Below are 17,149 nucleotides of genomic sequence, written 5' to 3'. Positions count from 1 at the left end.
TCTCCAAGCGCAAACCACGATCAAAAAGCCAATCATAGCCACAAATAATGCTCAGAATAGCACCAAACGTAATCAACAGTACAAACAGGGTCCCAGCCAGTCCCAGCACATAACACGAGGCATCAAACATCTGTTAGCTTTGCCTGGTTTCTATTGAAAAGAGACGAAAAAACAACTCACCCTCTCCTCCAGTTATTATGCAGCAACTTTCCGAGTCAGCGGCCATTTGCAGGCAGTGACCACTGACCACTTCCCCAGCACAGAGACTCCACCGGCATCTCTCCCTCTTTCACCTTTCTCCTCAATTTCCTTCAGCTCGTCTTCGGCGAACTCAAACTCAAACTGACAGTCGTCCTTGTTCTTAAATTTAGCTGTGTTGTTGTCCCTTCTGTGTCGTCTGCTTGTTACTGCCATGGTTACAGGTAGTCAGCTGGCGTGGAGGCGATTACCTAGTGAAGTAGAGTCCCGCAGCTCAAGGATGAAAATGTGTGATTATTACTCCATGCAATGCAGTCAAAGTTCCTATGTATCTTGCCTATCAGTTTATAAAAGTTATTAAAGTTATGTTCACAGGGACATGAACGGAATTGGGCATTTCTAACTTTATATATTTGCGGGAGAAAATCACGTAAACAAGCGCGAGATTAGACGTGACGTCACCCGCGAGATCACGTTTGTTGCCGGAAGAGACTGCCTGTAACAAAGTGAAGCCATGGTGAAGCGGATCTATAATACATCCATGAGCAGACTTCACAGAAGGGACAACAAGGCTGAGTGTGTGCAGTTTGAGAACAACGACGACTGGTTTCAATTTGATGGGCGCCCCTATCAGTTTGAGACGGAGTTTACTGAAGACCATAGAGCTGAAGGAAATGGAGGAGAAAAGTGAAAGAGGGAGAGATGCCGGGTGCTGGGGGAATCAAGTGGTCAGTGTGGTCACTGTCTGCCAATGGCCGCTGAAATTGCTGCCAGTCGGACTCGGACGTGTTTTTATCAGTGCCTGGACGCGGAAAGTTTGCATAACCTAACTGGAGGAGAGTGGGTGAGTTGTTTTGGTCTCTTTTCAATAGAAACCAGGCAAAGCTAACAGATGTTTGATGCCTCATATGTGCTCGGACCCTGTTTGTACTGTTGATGACGTTTGGTGCTGTGCTGAGCATTATTTGTGGCTATGAGAGGCTTTTTGATCGCGGTTTGCGCGTGGAGAAAATAGTTTGCTAAAGTTGCTACAACTAGCCTACAGAAGCTAGGGGTCAGCAGACTTAATCTCTCAAGGTGGGTCTAACTCGGTGTTGTTGGACCATGGGTTAAATTTACTACGGAATATCCCTTTTGTATTCAGACAAAGAATATAAGGATAAATGGAAGAAAAAAAACGTGATGAAAATGATGCCAATAACAGGACAAATGGGATGTCATTAACATAAAGGTAGTAAAAGGAACATGCAGAGGACTGTGTTGTGAAAATGAAAACCTGATGACAACCAGCTGAAAAAATGAAAAGCCTTTCAGTGGGTTGTTTGAGGGGCAGAGGGAGAGCAAGAGAGAGAGAGGGAGGAAGAGAAAGATCAGATGTGGATGGGAGGGGGAGAGAGAGAGAAAGAAGACAGTGCTGAGGACAGACGCAGTCAGAGAACAGAAATGATGAAGAGGACGTACGTTGTGATGTTTTGCAAGGCTGCAGATGCACAGTAAGGAGACAGGCAGAAATGCAAAGGAAGGGCACAGTGGATGCTAACAGGTAGTGAAAGATTAGTTGGAGAGCTTGAGCAGACGTCAGTCCAGCCACTGTCCAGACACTTGACACATTGCACGAGTGACCTGGCCACCATGCTGCCCTGGAGGATGGTCGTTGTTGGTCTTTTCTACTGCTGCATCAGAACAGGTGTTGCCCAATGTCAGAGCAAAGGTAAGACTTTTATTTAAATTCTGAATGGCAACAAGTTTATTTTCTGTATGTGGTTCAAAGACAATATTTAGTGGCAATAGTTGATGGTGACTTAATCCAATGATGGGTTAATTGTTGTCTGGGGTTTTTATGTGTCTGGGCCACAGAAAAATGTTGACAATTGTTTGTAAGCTGTTAGATATTTCAAAAAATACAAATTCGATCCAGATTCCAAATCCAAGTGTTTTAGAGAACAGTGATTCAATTAATCTTGGCTGAACATTACGTGTTCCTATTGGACCAGGGGGAGAGTCACCCTCATCTTTCAGTTTCTTTCCAAACATTGGTGTTTTCTCTGAAAACAGATTTTTAAAAAAATATTGTGCAAACATAGCTTTGCCAGTAGAATGAATCATTGTGTATATTGGACATGAATAGCTATATACTTATCTTTTTTTGTTTGTTGTTACTAGGCAGTGCAGACGAATTCCTGCACCATTAACACAGTTTGAGGGAGTAACACCCTTCAAAACAATATCAAGTGCAATAACATCATGTAGCTTGAACAGAGCAGAGCACAATACCAAAAATATAAAAACAAATCACAGCATATTTCACTTTTATTTTAATATAGCTGCAGGTTCAGATGTCAACTGCACATGTTTCTCATGAGGAAACATTGGCACGGCTCCAAAAACTGACCTGGGAGGGGGAAAAATGAATGAAGAATGAATAAAAAACACACTGCTGAGCTGAGGTATTCAGACCAGCCTTTCTCATGTATTTCCTTTTGTCTGATTCCTTTGTTCTGGTCCCCATCATTCACTCAAGATGACACTGAAACACAGAAACAGAACTTAAACTGCAGTGATAAACTGTGGCACCATGACTGCGATGGTTAAAATTTTCTGGTCTGGGTTACGGGCACGCTCCACTAACAGGAAGTTCCAAGTCATGACATGAAAGCAGCACTTAGGAACACTTCATCATAAAAAGCTGGATTCATTAGAAGTACATATTTGGCCTCTGTTGAGTGTTTGATACAAAGTTCAGCTGCTAAACATATTAAGTGTGCAGTTTGGTGCAATGTTTGCGTGATCTGTGAATGTGTTTGCGTTCCAGCTGGAGCTGCTAACCAAGTGAAGTGGGCCAGGCATAGTTAGAAAAGCATCATGTGATCTAAGCACAGAAAGCTCAACATCATCATCGTTGGCATTTATCCTCTGGAAATACCACTGACATCAGCAGAACGTGGGCCATCAGTAGAAGTAAATACTGCGTGATCACAGCCTGGCTGCAAGGCTGTTTCCTATTTGCTAAATATAACAAAACAAACAAAAGGCGCACTTCAGTGAACACAACTGGAGGGTAGGCAAAATGTTGTTGATCAGATATTGAAGTATGATTTGATTTTTACAGACAAAATAGTTGAAGGTATTCACAGTGATTCACTGAAAAAGTTAAACCAACTTTGACAAATTTAGATTAATGACATTATGGCCAACTTGCATAGATGATTTGATCCTGCAGAAGTCCATTAAAGACTTGTTGAGTCTGGTATAAACAGGTTGATAGAAGGAAGCAAACTGGCAGTCAGGATTTCTTGACTGTGACTCAGACATTCATTTAAATTATTTCAGTGCGTCCATACTTCTCACTCACTGTCTTCATCTCTCTCTCTCTCTTTTAAATGAGATTGTTTGTGACTGTTGATGGTTGAAAGAAGATACACTGCATTAAATCAAACAGACACTATTACTACTACACACACTCCTACTTCTGAATAGATGTCAGACAAAACTGCTCAGGTTGAATGTGATTGAGTACAATGCTGCAGCTTTATTTGACGACATCAGACATCAAAGTGCATTTCCAGGCAGCGCTGGAATCCGTTAGTCCATCATTGTCTCAGTGTCTGTATGACAGGGGAGGTTCTGTCTGTCTGCATCCGTATCTGTGTGATGTCCACCTGCTTTCCCTTCATCTGTTCTTCTTTTTGCAAACTGCATGCACGTCTTACTCCCATTTATAAAAGCAGCCAGGACAGAATGTCAGACATTATGGGCAGTGAGTGGAAACAGAGCTTTACATCTACGTCTGGCCTGAATTTCTTGCTATCTGTCTTTACATTTTTGACATGCTGGCAGCATGGCTCTAGGAACGACAGTGCGGTGGGTGAAGTGCTGGGTCCATCACTGAGTGGATCTTCGTGTTTCCCAGAGGATCACTCTGATTAATGATCCTTTACCTCTAGTTCCCTCCAGGTGGTTTAGTGCAAAAGTGTTGACCACTCTTGACATTTGATAAAGACATTATTGCTCCCCTTGATGTCCTGAAGGAACTTTGGAAACCATTACATTTCTAAACATTAGCTATGTTCCCAAATCTACAGTAATAGTATACAATATGAAAACATACTAATCAGTAATGTAAATTTCACAATTTTATTTATTTAGAAAAGAATGCAATCATCCAATTCTTGATGTCATTTGCACGTTACGAGCCCACACAAAGTTTCTGTGCAATCATTAGTCTTTTAATTAGTCTTTGACTTGCATTCAATGAACATCTATGCAAATGCATAACGGTTATGCTTCCTCAAGCTCCAGTACAAAGGAGGGCCTTTGTTGTGAGCTTTCTTTGACTGCACGAGATCAGTTGCAGCTAACACCCTGGTCCACATTGTGGCTTTGAGGAATGCTATGAAAATGAGGCTGAAATGTTAAACCACTCAGTGCATGTTGAAATCATCTGGAGCTGCGTGTTACTCCACCTTTGATTCCTCTGCAGCCTTTGAAGTTCGAGGTCATGTCTCATCGCCTGCAGATAGAAGTCATCTGTATAGGTCAGAGATCGCTGGGTTTGAAGCTCACAGCGTGTATATCATAAATTAACTGCTGTAGCCTATGCATTAGTGTGGGATAAATGGGTGTCATATGTGGCACAACGTCAGTACCCAAATGAAATCTACATTTTAAGGAGCCCAACAATTTTAAATTTGTTATTTGCATGACACAGATAATCCAACTTCAAGAGGCTTTTTGGGTTAACTGAAATAAATCACAAGGCAATAAACCCTCAGTCTGTGTCTCTTTCATTCAAGCCTTGTTCCCAGCTGCAAGCAGAGTGAAAAGAGGGGTACCGAATGCAGGGAACCTCTCCTTCCACAACTCCTTCGATGATGTCCATCTACTATTTGAGGTGAGACATACATCAATACACACAAATATTTTGCAAAAGAAAATAAGAGTAGTAAAGTAAAAATAAGAAGAAATTATCACTGATACCAACTTCCTCTTTCTGTTTTACCAAATAGATCCTACTGACTGGTGTACACTTTGATGCCAATGGAGAGTTTTCCATAAAAGACGCAGAGCTGGCTTCCCTTCGCAAGACACAAAACCTGGAGGTCATCTGCGAGGAGGTCGTTCCTCGAAGGTTAACGGACATTATCACGCTAATCTCTGGCCTTTCAAATTGTATCGGTCACCTGCATCAGGATGATTTCGAGCGCACTTTGCTGACTTTGGTCTACATCACCCATCAGATGGTCAATGCCACGACCGAACACCAACGAGATGTTTGGGCAGAGTCTTTTGTCAGCCTCTACAAAGCCGTCAAGCAGGATCTGATTGGGATAAACTAGTGAATGGACACATGTACTGGAAGAGTTTAATAGCGTTTAATGCAAATAGGGAAAAAAATCCATTGAAATAAGTGGGTAGTCCTGGTTTGTGCTTTGAAGAAATATCATGTAATGTATGATGACGACGTCTATGAATAAGTAGCCTGAGAGAGGAGTCCTGTTAGAAAATGTTGCTGCACTTCGGTGTAGTGCATATTTAAAAAAAAAAAACACTGACTGTCAGCAAGGGTTGATTCAAACATGAGGTACTTTATATACATGGAAGTATGCATTGGTTCTGGGTTGAATGTGGTATTGAACATCATTACTTACATTCACATGTCTTTTCAGTGGTTGTTCTTTAGCACCTGGGTGTGATCACACTCTAAGACTGATTAGAATGGAAAGAACTAAGAAAAGATCAAGGTTAAACAAACAAACAAAAAATCACAGTTTATACTCAACAATGTTTTGTGAATACAAATTGCTGCACAGAAAAAATGTCTCAAACACACACGCAGCGATGTTGTGGCTGATCAGTGTATACATTGTCAGCTTTCGTTGATCAACAGTTTACAAAAAGCCTATGAAAATTAGGAGGTCCATATATTATTATATGGGATGTCATCTGCAAAATGTCACTCCAAAAGTGTCATGTGAAAATCCTTTGCACCATGTTGTTACAGTACAAGGTCTTTAACAGAAAACACAAGGTCCAAACTGAGCTGCCTTTGATGGTATTGTTTCTGCCAATCCCCAAAATGGCACACTGGAGAGAGTGTGTACAACTCACAGAGCGACTCCGACAATGATCTGTGAAGGCTCTGGGTGTTCCAGTGACTGCTTAGGCTCCAGTGAATTAGTATCTGCTCCACTTCCATCCAGAGAATCGGGCTCACCAGGAGGGCAGAATGGTATGTACCGGATCCAGGAGGAGGAAGACAAGGAAGAGCTGATGCCGAAGGGAAGGTTATAGACCTCTCCGCTCTCCAGTGTGTTGCTGGAGTCGTCCTCGTGAGCCTTGTTCCAGGCCAGGATGCCTCGCTCATGCTTTGATCCTGTTGGATGCGTGTTAAATGTGTCAAACCATGTTAGTACAGCAGCTTCCTGAATAAAATCACTGACAATTTTCAAGTTGTTTTCTGACTTGCTTATTTGTTCTTCATAAAGCTCGGGACTGATCTATGCAGTTTTCATTCTGAAATACACAGACTATTCATTTCAAAACTGTTTTACAGAAAAAGTTGGATTTCCGTTAGATATTTTTTTACTTAGTTGCATTTCAGACTACTTCTCAGTGGTGAGTATTTCCACTCAAGTAGAAATAAAATGTCATGTACTTGATTATCTTTTACATCTTATTTACCTTCTAGTTACTAATAACACAACTGTATTAACACAGTGATGTGTTAATCAACTGTGCGAAAGTGATGTACTCATTGGGGCACAAATTATTATAATCTAGTAATATAATGTTCAATCTTAATGAGTTTGTTTACTTTTGGTACTTTCACTGTAAAAATTTTGAATGAAAGACCTGTTTCTACACTGTGGCACTTTCAGTAGCAGTAAAAGACCTTTGTGCTTCGTTTAGCACTGCTACTTGAAAACGACAGAAGTTGCTTTATAAAACACAAGAACTAACTCATCTCATAGCCTATTTGACATTTTTTTTGGTCCAATGTTGACATTTAAGTATCAGCTGATGGTCTAACACCATTTTAAACACTGCCCTCATTTCAATGGTCCATTATAGTACTCTTTCCTTAATCGAACCAATACAAAACAATTAACCATGGCCACCTGACCCTCCATCACTTGACCAGAAGATGACCACCAACACAAATAAAGTGTAACTTGACCTTTGCCTGGTAATTTATGGGATTTGGCCCCATCACTGATATTTAAATTATAATAGTATAGGACAATCAGGTGATACAGATTTGCAAAAACCCTAAAACATAAATATAGATATGAAGTAAAATACACTTATAATACAATACAAACAAAGAAGAAGGATACCTGGAATGGTGTTGTCCAGTATGAAGCCAAAGAAGCCTCCGACAAACATACTGGTTGTCAGAAGAACCTGCAGCATTTGGTCAAGTTCTACCACACCTGAACACAATACAAAGCAAACAGTTAAACCTTTTTACTCCACTAATCAAGTAACATTATTCTGCTTCCTATAAAAAATCATATAAAAAAATATAAGATATATCAACTTAATCCATGCACCTGTAGCGATGGCTTTGGGGTTCTTTAAAATCCAGTTGGGAATGACCAGACCAGAGAACATGGAGAAGCCAAAAATAAAGATGTTTCGAGACGAGTTCATATCTGCATACTGGGGGGGGGACAACATGAAGAGAACCTCAATACTATTTTCATAAAATATGCGTTTTTATTTATGTATTTATCTTAAGATCATGAAATGTTTTATATTTAGTTGTGTGTACCTGCAGATTAGAAACTCCTGCTGCAGCGATGACACCAAACATGACCATGAACATCCCTCCTATCACAGGGGTTGGGATGGTGGTGAATATAGCGCCCACTTTACCAAACACACCCATGACAACCATCAACACTCCACTGGCTAGTATCACCATGCGACTCCCAACCTGCAAGAGGGCGAGATATACCATCTCTTAAAAACATCTCCTACTACAGGCAAACATCTCACAAATCACAAATATCTCAATATATCAGTTGAAAAATATGGAAAGAAAGAAAGAGAAATCAGCTGACAAGGAGGCTCATCTCACCTTTGTGATACCAAGAGCTCCAACGTTTTCGCTGTATGAGGTGGTACCATTGCCCGTACCCCAGGCTCCAGCCAACAGACAGCCTATTCCCTCGATACCAATGCCTCTGTTGATGGCATGTTTAGGGGGAGGTGGAGCCCCAGACAGCCTGGCGCAAGCATGGTAGTCCCCTACAGACTCTATCATGGAGGAAATCACACCAGCTAGGATGCCAACCACTCCTGCCAGGCTCACAGTCGGTAACCCCCACTGACCTGAGTTTAAACACAAGGGAACAGAGAATTTTCATAGTATGTTTATAGCTTAATATTGCCTTTTTATTTGTTCACTGACAGGTCATTTTAAGGGTAACAGTCTTGCAGGGTCTTACCTGGGTAGGGGAAAGTGACCCAGGGAGCTTGGCCCATAACATCTCCCTTCAGATCAGTTCGAGCCAGATGACCATACTGGTCTGGGTCAGCAGGTAGTACGTTGTAGATTGTCAATATATAACAGATGAGCCAAGATAATGTTATTCCAAGCAGAACCTGAGGATACATAGAAAAAAATCACTTTTATTATCTTATTTAAAGTAAAAATGCATAATTGGTTTCATAAATCTTGTTGTCTGATACATACAGGCAGAATCTGAAAGACGTAGACACGGGAAGTGTGCAGCTTTTTGTCCTTGTTGTATTTAGGAAAAGGCACGGGTATGTGACGGAGGTACTGTGAGAACAGGATGATCAATGCTGTGGTCCTGTGTGAGAGGGAGGAATATTAAATTTGTTGTAAGTAAGTAGGAGTGACTATCGAGCAACTCAGGTTCTTTGGCAAGAACTTTTAATAGGCTTTCCTGCCCTGCCAAGAGAGTAGAGCTTTACACAGATTTTAAGTCTATTAGTATTTTTAAAACCTTGGCTGTACTCTAGGCATAGGAGGAAGCAGATTTAACATGACCTATAAAACATGTTTGATTGAGAAAAAGATGCATAAAACTGGCATGCCCTCTGTTTAAGAACTGTTTTAATTGCAGTGTAAAGCCGACAAGGCTTGTGTGTAGTCGTAACATAATAATAAAGTCTGAAGAAAAATTAAGTTACCTTAAATTTTATAAAGTAATATAATCTCAGCAGTTGAAGTACACTACCACTTTTTGTGCTCTGCTGCACAATGATCTCAGTCTGCAAAAAGGCATGTTACCCACATGGAAGAAATGCCCCAGTGGTTGCCAGCACTCGTTCCAGCTGAGTCAAACAGGGACAGTCCAATGAGAGAGATGGTGGGAGCAATGGTGAGAGGACCAATGAAGCGCATGAAGAGGCCGATGAGGCCGGAGAAACCAACAAACACCTGGAAAAGCGAGCCCACCATGATGGACCCCTGGAGCTGGACACAGATACAACAGAAAAGGCCGATGAACAAATCACAAAGGCATTTTACAGAGAGTCAGAAAGGCAAGTGAATTACTTTTTTCAAGAACATTCATATTTTATTTTATTTTATTTTGTTTATTTATTTTTTTGTCATCTTTAAAAACAGTGCCCCAAAAGGGAGGCGATGAGGACTGAGTACCTTCATTACATAATCACTGAAATCACAACCACACAAGGTATAGTCATTAAACTTTACAGTTGTGTGTAGTAATGACTCATGGTTCAGAGTACTACAATGTTGTGGGGCGTGTATTGCGTAGGTCTGCTCATTTACTTTAATGTTTTATTTACCCCGTCCACTTGCATCTAAAGTGCATTGCAGGGGCAATGAGGTGTGCCTATCTTATTTTCCAGAATTAAGATGGTACATTGAATTAATGAGCATTCCCACTCTTATTATTGTGGACGTTCTGGGTTTTTCTGAGCTGCAACCACTACTGATACAGAAAAATCTATTTTTTGGTCGTCAACAATAACCACATATTCAGCTACAACAACAGAAGCTCTGTCTTGCTAATGTTGTAGCACACTGAGGCAAAGATTCAAACGTGTAATCTGCATTTAAATTATTACCAGCAACTGAACACTGTCTACTTTTGTTCAGATGAAAGATCTGGTAAGATTGAGTGTTTGTCTCAGCACAGGCATGGGCACTGACACAAATGCTAATTTGAAATGCTAATTTAATTTACAAGCAACATTATTTCCATAACACAACAACACTCTCACATCAAGGCTGATATCCTCTCCACAGGCAAAAAGACACAGGCCCAGCAGTACCTCACATCTCCTTGATGAAACTTTCAATATGCTACATTAAATGCAAATGTTACACTAACTATAACTACTTTCATCAAATACACAATCACTGGGAAGGCTATCAAAGCAGACATGGCCTACAGCACTACAGGCCAATTGTATGACACCATCTTTATGTTATTAACAGGTAACAGGAAGAAAACTCAAGTGACTGACACAATCGAAAAAATGGCAGAAAATTATACCCGGGACCGGTGCATTCTGGGACTTTTCATCACCACTTTTTTCATAGACTATGTATTATTTTATTTTATTTTTTTTATTATTCAACCAGGGCAACAATGACTGTGAGTGACAGTAACAGACAACTTGCCTGTCATTCTGATTTAATACGTCTCCACTGTGTCTAATTAATTCAAATGTCACACCAGGCATGTGAAAACATAGCATATCATTAGAGTAGGGTGAGTGTCCTGTGCTTACCCTACTCAGTGCATTTTATTTTTCAATATGGAAATATTCCATATTACAGGGACAGCTGGCAACCCTAATGTAAGTTTGTAGCTGCCTAGCCCAGCCTGTACAGCTATCTTACATCTGTCTTACAGTATAGCCTACTGTATCTCCAAAAATGCCAAACAATCCCACACAACTGTCAGATCCTGATTGCCTGGACTTAGCTCAGCACCATGATGGAACTGGTATCCTCGTCCTCTAACAAGTATAGTGCAAATTGCGCTGGGTGAAAACATAACTTCCTCAGACCTCAGTGGCTAAATAAGCCAGCAAAATGTGCATGTTAGGGAATAGTGCAGATCAACTGACAGAGTGAGGGAAACATAGGGAATAAATATGTCAAGCAAAGGATAACTGGGAATAGTCAAAGCTTATTTGGGCATGGCAGGAGAGGCCAAAAAGACACAGAGACACACGTGGTGAGTAAATCACGTGAGTTTCCAGTTCACACAGAGCAGCTGTTGTTTTGTTGGTGAGTCTGTGTGTTTCACCTTACAGTACTTTGGGCAAGTAAACAGACAAACAGTTGCTGTTTCACTGAAAAGAATTGCCTAGAAACAAGTTTGAGAAAAGCTACAGTATGACACTGAACCAAAAATATCAAAGTTGCAGGGAGTAAAACCAAAACAGTAAAGCTCTCTGTAGAGAGAGGATGGGTTAGCCCACTGCCAGAAAAGGGGCTTTCCTCAGGGCTACAAATGATCTTAATCTGGTTGTTGACAATAAAGTTTATAGTGCAAGATGCTTTATGTTGTGGTTAAGACAGATCAGATGGTTTACGTACTGCTCTCATCCGGCTCTGCCAAACTTCTATGTATTCTGGCGAGGTGGTGTTGACCATGCTTGCATTTTGCGTCCAAGCAGGGCATGTCCACTCTGGCATGGACAGCATCGCCATTGAGGGGGCCAACAATGTGAATGTGCCACCTTGGAGGATGGGCAGCCTAGAAGAAAAGATGACAACGATACATCAGGAGAAAAGGCAATTAGCATGAGGGAGCCAGACAGATATGACATCAGGATAGGAGCTGTGGTGATACATGATCATCAGATCTCAGGTATTGTTAAAGATAGTTTAAAGGGATAGTTCAACATTTTGGCAAATTGGCCCATTGCCATAATCGCTATAGTCATAGCAGTAGGTTCATTACCTTTAATTGTAGGTGTAAGCTATTTTCAGTACGGCGGAGCGCAGCAGCTGGCTGCTCAGAGCTACGCTATGGAGGCTAATGGAATTTCTTGGTTTCCCTCATTAAACTCATCAAATTCAACATCCCAAAACTCCACAGCGCTTTTGTAGACAAGTTGTGACCTGCACAACCACCACGCTATGAGATAATGACGGAACGATACGAAACGGAGCCGTTTTCGAGGTAAATACAGGGTAAATACGGAGACTGCTTGCTGAAAAACTGTCCCTGAACGCAACGCGCATCAGCGGTTTTGTATGAATTTACCTCGAAAACGGCTCCGTTTCGTATCGTTCCGTCATTATCTCATAGCGTGGTGGTTGTGCAGCTCACAACTTGTCTACAAAAGCGCTGTGGAGTTTTGGGATGTTGAATTTGATGAGTTTAATGAGGGAAACCAAGAAATTCCCTTAGCCTCCATAGCGTAGCTCTGAGCAGCCTGCTGCTGCGCTCCGCTGTACTAAAAATAGCTTACACCTACAATTAAAGGTAACGAACCTACTGCTATGACTATAGCAATTATGGCAATGGGCCAATTTGCCAAAATGTTGAACTATCCCTTTAAGGTGACTTGTAAAATTAGACTGACTGACTATAGCCATTTGTGAATAGGGCCTAATCTTCTAGATACACATGATGAGATTTAAATCACGTGACGGTACAGAGTGACTCTGATTAGACAAACTGCTACTGCAACTGTAAGAGGTTAAGTGAGTTCTCGTTTAATAATTCCCATTACACTGGTCACTATCCCATTAGCAATTAACATTACTGTCTAGACAGCGCAACACGCACAGCTGGCTCACAGTTGAAGACAAGCATTTTTGTAGAAAACAGACACATCGCTGGAAGATATATTTTGTTTGTAATGTTTTCATTACAATGTTATCCTAAAGAATACATGCAATTAGTGTTGTTTTCCTTTTAGTTTACCCAAATGACAGTATCATTACACATAGCGGTTGTTTTCCTTACAGCTGACCTCCTGGTATTTGGAGAGAGACAAGAAAGCATCAGTGGTGCTAAGCCAAGGGAATGTGGATTTAGCAAGAACTAGATTCCCTAACATAATAAGATGGAAATTCTTTCACTAATCCTACTCTGACACCAATGTGCAGCCAGGCTGAGTCAGTATGAGCTTAGTACAAGTTCATAGCTCCAAAACATGATTTCAGTTTATTGTTCTTCAAAACCAAATCAGCAGTTACATCATGTGGATTCTCCTGTGTGTAGGTAATGCCACTGCTGACAAGGAGGGCTTATAGTAACACTGTGCAAGGGGTGATGCTCGTGATAAACTCCAATTGTATCGTATCGTATCATATCATATTGCATCGTACAGTATCATATCGTATTTTCTACAAATCTGGACCTAGCTGAAGGTATACTGTAGTATTGAAGCCATTGTCATGACTCTCGATACCCTTCATGCATGGTTGAAAGCATAATGTTGAGCATTGTCATGCATGTATGCTTGAAATTAAGCTATTTGATACTTTAACTCTCAGATAATCCCTTAAATAGAGGCTGCTCCTTTCAACACAGTGAAATATTCTATTGTTTGCACAGAGGGCCGTACACTGACTTTGGCAAACCGCTCAGTTCAAAAGAGATTAAGGAGGAAATCTGAAAGGTTGTTCTGTTCAGCTGGTTAATTAAGAGGGTGCAGTACTTGATTCCACTTTAATAAACTCTGCTGTACTGAAGTGTTGAAGCAGGAACCAACACAACATGACAAAAGCGTGTCCAGTGAATTAATGTAAAGAAATCACTGAATATCTCTAATTAAACAATTAGAACAAATCCCCCAGCGTCCTCTATGAGTCAACCTCCTCATTATCGACAACTTCCTGTTTTATTTCCTACCTGATGCCGAGGGTAACTTGCAACAGAGTGCACACGCCGGAGACGAAGAAGATGGTGCTGATGAGGTGACTTTGTGTGAGGGCGTCATGTTGCAGGCACAAACCCTGAGACAAGATTAACGGGATGGCGATGATACCTCCAAATGCAGTCAAACAGTGCTGGAAGAGCAAAGACAGGAAAAATATGATGAGATACATTTATTTTGTGGTTGATGTACATTTGGAAAATATAATATGACACAGTTTTGGACTTTGGGGAACTACTAGCATGAAGGTAACATCATCTAAACACACACACTGGTCAAACACATAAAACAAGCTTGCACTGACTCTCCCCTCTCAACTGTATCTGAAGCAAATTTCACAATCAGGCCTACAGTACATGAATAAAACCCAAGTCTAACCAACCATGAAGGAAGCGTCAAACTGAGGTTCTCATGTGACACTGTGGTCATATTCGTATTGTTATATAATAGCAGGGACTTTGCTACATTGACTCTTTTATCAGGAAATGATTAGTAACTCATTAAAAAACCACACCTGGATGCCAAGAATGATGCATAGGTACCAAGGAGGAACATCCGTTACGCAATATGCAAGCTTGTTGTGGTCTCCATCCGTGAACGAGTCCCCTTCCTCTCCTTTTTTTGTCTCAGGTAGATTACAGAAACGTGCTTCAAGCTTGAATGAATCAGACAGAAGGACACACAGCAGTCAAATAAATATACATGTGAAATGAAGGAATGCTGCAGATCTTTGTTTTGATTTGTCGCAATCTATAATTGAGTGATATGACAGTCTCAAAACAGAAAACAACAACAACAACAGAATGCCTAACAAACACTCCTTCATCCACTTTGGGACGCTGACACACTTTGCTTTCTGAACAGTTCATTGTGAGGGAATGTGATTTATTCCCTTGTAGCTCACATGCTTATATAGCAGCTGTAAAAGGAAATGCACAAGATATTCATTTTCTTTTATCGCATCAAAGAATTTACAGAGTAATTTGATCAAAAAGGCCACAGACGGATCAAGAACTCGTTTCCAATACTAGTGATACACATTTCTAATCAGTATTAAAAGTTAATGATTACTAGAATAAGTCACAGAGGAGCTGGAATGTAACGACTACATTCATATGCATCCGTGATGATACTTAGGTATGCTATTTGGAGTCAATTATTAACTGATAGCACCAGTCAGAGTCAGCCAAAGTCAAAGTGATCAATGATCAGAGGAGAGATAAAGCTGAAGAAGCTCCACAGAATTTTTATGTTCAATCGGAATATGTTCACTTTCTAAATATTTAAAAGTAAATTACTGAATTGGGGATATTTATCTGAGTAGTGAAAGTTCTGTAGTTCAGGGTTTTTTTTTTATTAAACTTCTTTCTTTTTTTTTCATAAAATAGGTACAAAAATACAAGGGGGGTAAACACTACTTTGTCAAATGTAGGTGGACAAAAAGGTGCCATTTTGTCCATCTTACAGCAGGTCATTTGTTCCATTGATCAAATTTCTTCCACAATGTCCAGCCAGTGGTCAGTAGTTCAGATATTATGATTATTGTAAACAGCTTCACACAACAGTATAAAGTTATAAAAACAAAAGTTATACTCACTGCGAATGCGTAATTGTCAAGACCATTACTTTCCTTTTCTGGAGCCATGCTACAGCTTCAGTTTAGGCTCAGGTGATTGGACTTGTGAGTCTGAAAAACCAAAACAGAAAAGTGAAAAAACATGAGTTGAAGGGGCGGGGACACGAGACAAGGGTGTCCGATCGAGAAGGCAGAGAGAGAGAGAGAGAGAGCTGGGAGGCGGGTGGCGGGTGGAGGGGGCGGCATGGTAGGAAGGAGCGAAATTGAGACAAGAGATTTCTGTGCTTGTTACTCAGCAGCTCATGTGAACCCAATTACAACAGTAACAGCAGCTGACCAACCAGCATCTGGCAGGCAGGAGATACCGTATACATTCAGACAACTCTTTCTCTCTCCGTCTCCATCTCTCTCAAACACACACTTTTTTTTTCAGAGGCCATAAAAACATTATAAATCATATGTGAGTCATTGGTATCGGTCTATACAAAGGTCAACTGAGGGAATAGATCCTATAGTTTAAGGCAATAGGCTACTCACCGTTTGCTCTGGCCTGTTGTTTCAGCCACAACAGATACACAACAGATAATAATCCCGTCTCTGGTGCATCTCAGTTATGTCTTGCCTATACTTTCCTCCTAATTTTAACACTAAATGTTTTCTTTGCAAGGGGAAGCTTTCATAAGGATCACATGTTGCCAGACTATCACGTGGTACCGAGCTGCTATTGATGATGGGTAGGCCTAAATGTTAACTTGATTTCCTGATTTACCGTAAAGCTCTCGTTTTCCCTAAAATGATATTAGATTAAATTAGATTATTTGTCTAAAGAGTATGATAGCAGGCCACATCTACTTAATTAACAGCAGCCAAACGGCATTCCTATCGCTGCAGAGGAAGTTCAGAGTCACACACACTGCTGGCATCCGTATCTGTACTTTCACATCAACTGTCACAGGATTGTTAATCTGCATCTCTTCTTGCTCCAGAGTCAAGATCCAGGTCACAAAGCAGGCAGCTGCACGACACCAGGAGTGAGACAAACACAAAACAGGCTTTCAAGAGCAAAACTAAGCAAAAGCAACACAAATAGCCTACCTCAATTCCTTTTTTTGAATTACCATCTGAAAAATACCAACAAAAGTTTGTGTAACTAATGCTTCTGCAGTTTAGCCGATGCTTGCACACCTTACACTCCACTTCTTTTAAAATCTCTGGAGTTACAAGAAGTATCTCATTATCATGTGATTCACATTTCATGATGAATCTCATTATCTTCCAGCGATTGCCAGTCCTTGCACAGTAAACAACATTTTAGCTTTAAAACAAGACTCCAAGTCTTGCCAAGTGACATGCTAGCATCAACATGCTAACTTACCCCAAATTGTTAGTACAAACATGCTAATGTTTAGCAGGTTGAATGTTGTCCACCATCTTAATTTGGCATTTAAGCTTGCTAAGATTTGTTCTTTGGCTTTAAAATAGAGGGTTAGGGTTAGGGATAGTTATTAGGCTACAATTTAT

General features: G+C 40.7%; 2 protein-coding genes across 2 annotated transcripts; one reads left to right on the top strand and one right to left on the bottom strand.

Moving 5' to 3' along the window:
* Positions 1-1,830: 1,830 nt before the first annotated feature.
* Positions 1,831-5,534, top strand: LOC310987089 (protein FAM180A-like; the record flags this gene model as incomplete). The annotated part of the gene is made up of 3 exons (XM_083973259.1): positions 1,831-1,909; positions 4,992-5,089; positions 5,205-5,534. The coding sequence occupies 3 exons, from the start codon at positions 1,831-1,833 to the stop codon at positions 5,532-5,534; spliced, it is 507 nt and encodes a 168-aa protein (XP_083829385.1).
* A 768-nt stretch (positions 5,535-6,302) lies between these two features.
* On the bottom strand, positions 6,303-15,697 carry slc23a4 (solute carrier family 23 member 4; the record flags this gene model as incomplete). Its single annotated transcript, XM_083973280.1, has 12 exons — positions 6,303-6,571; positions 7,536-7,631; positions 7,752-7,860; positions 7,973-8,137; positions 8,282-8,535; positions 8,652-8,808; positions 8,900-9,020; positions 9,468-9,649; positions 11,756-11,915; positions 14,028-14,185; positions 14,567-14,707; positions 15,650-15,697. The coding sequence occupies 12 exons, from the start codon at positions 15,695-15,697 to the stop codon at positions 6,303-6,305; spliced, it is 1,860 nt and encodes a 619-aa protein (XP_083829406.1).
* Between the last annotated feature and the right edge of the window lie 1,452 nt (positions 15,698-17,149).

The sequence above is a fragment of the Trachurus trachurus genome (genome assembly GCF_905171665.1).
Source record: "Trachurus trachurus genome assembly, chromosome: 6".
Classification (NCBI taxonomy): Eukaryota; Metazoa; Chordata; class Actinopteri; order Carangiformes; family Carangidae; genus Trachurus; species Trachurus trachurus.
The sequence above is the reverse complement of the archived record's forward strand: the minus strand, read 5'-3'. Positions and strand labels throughout refer to the sequence as shown.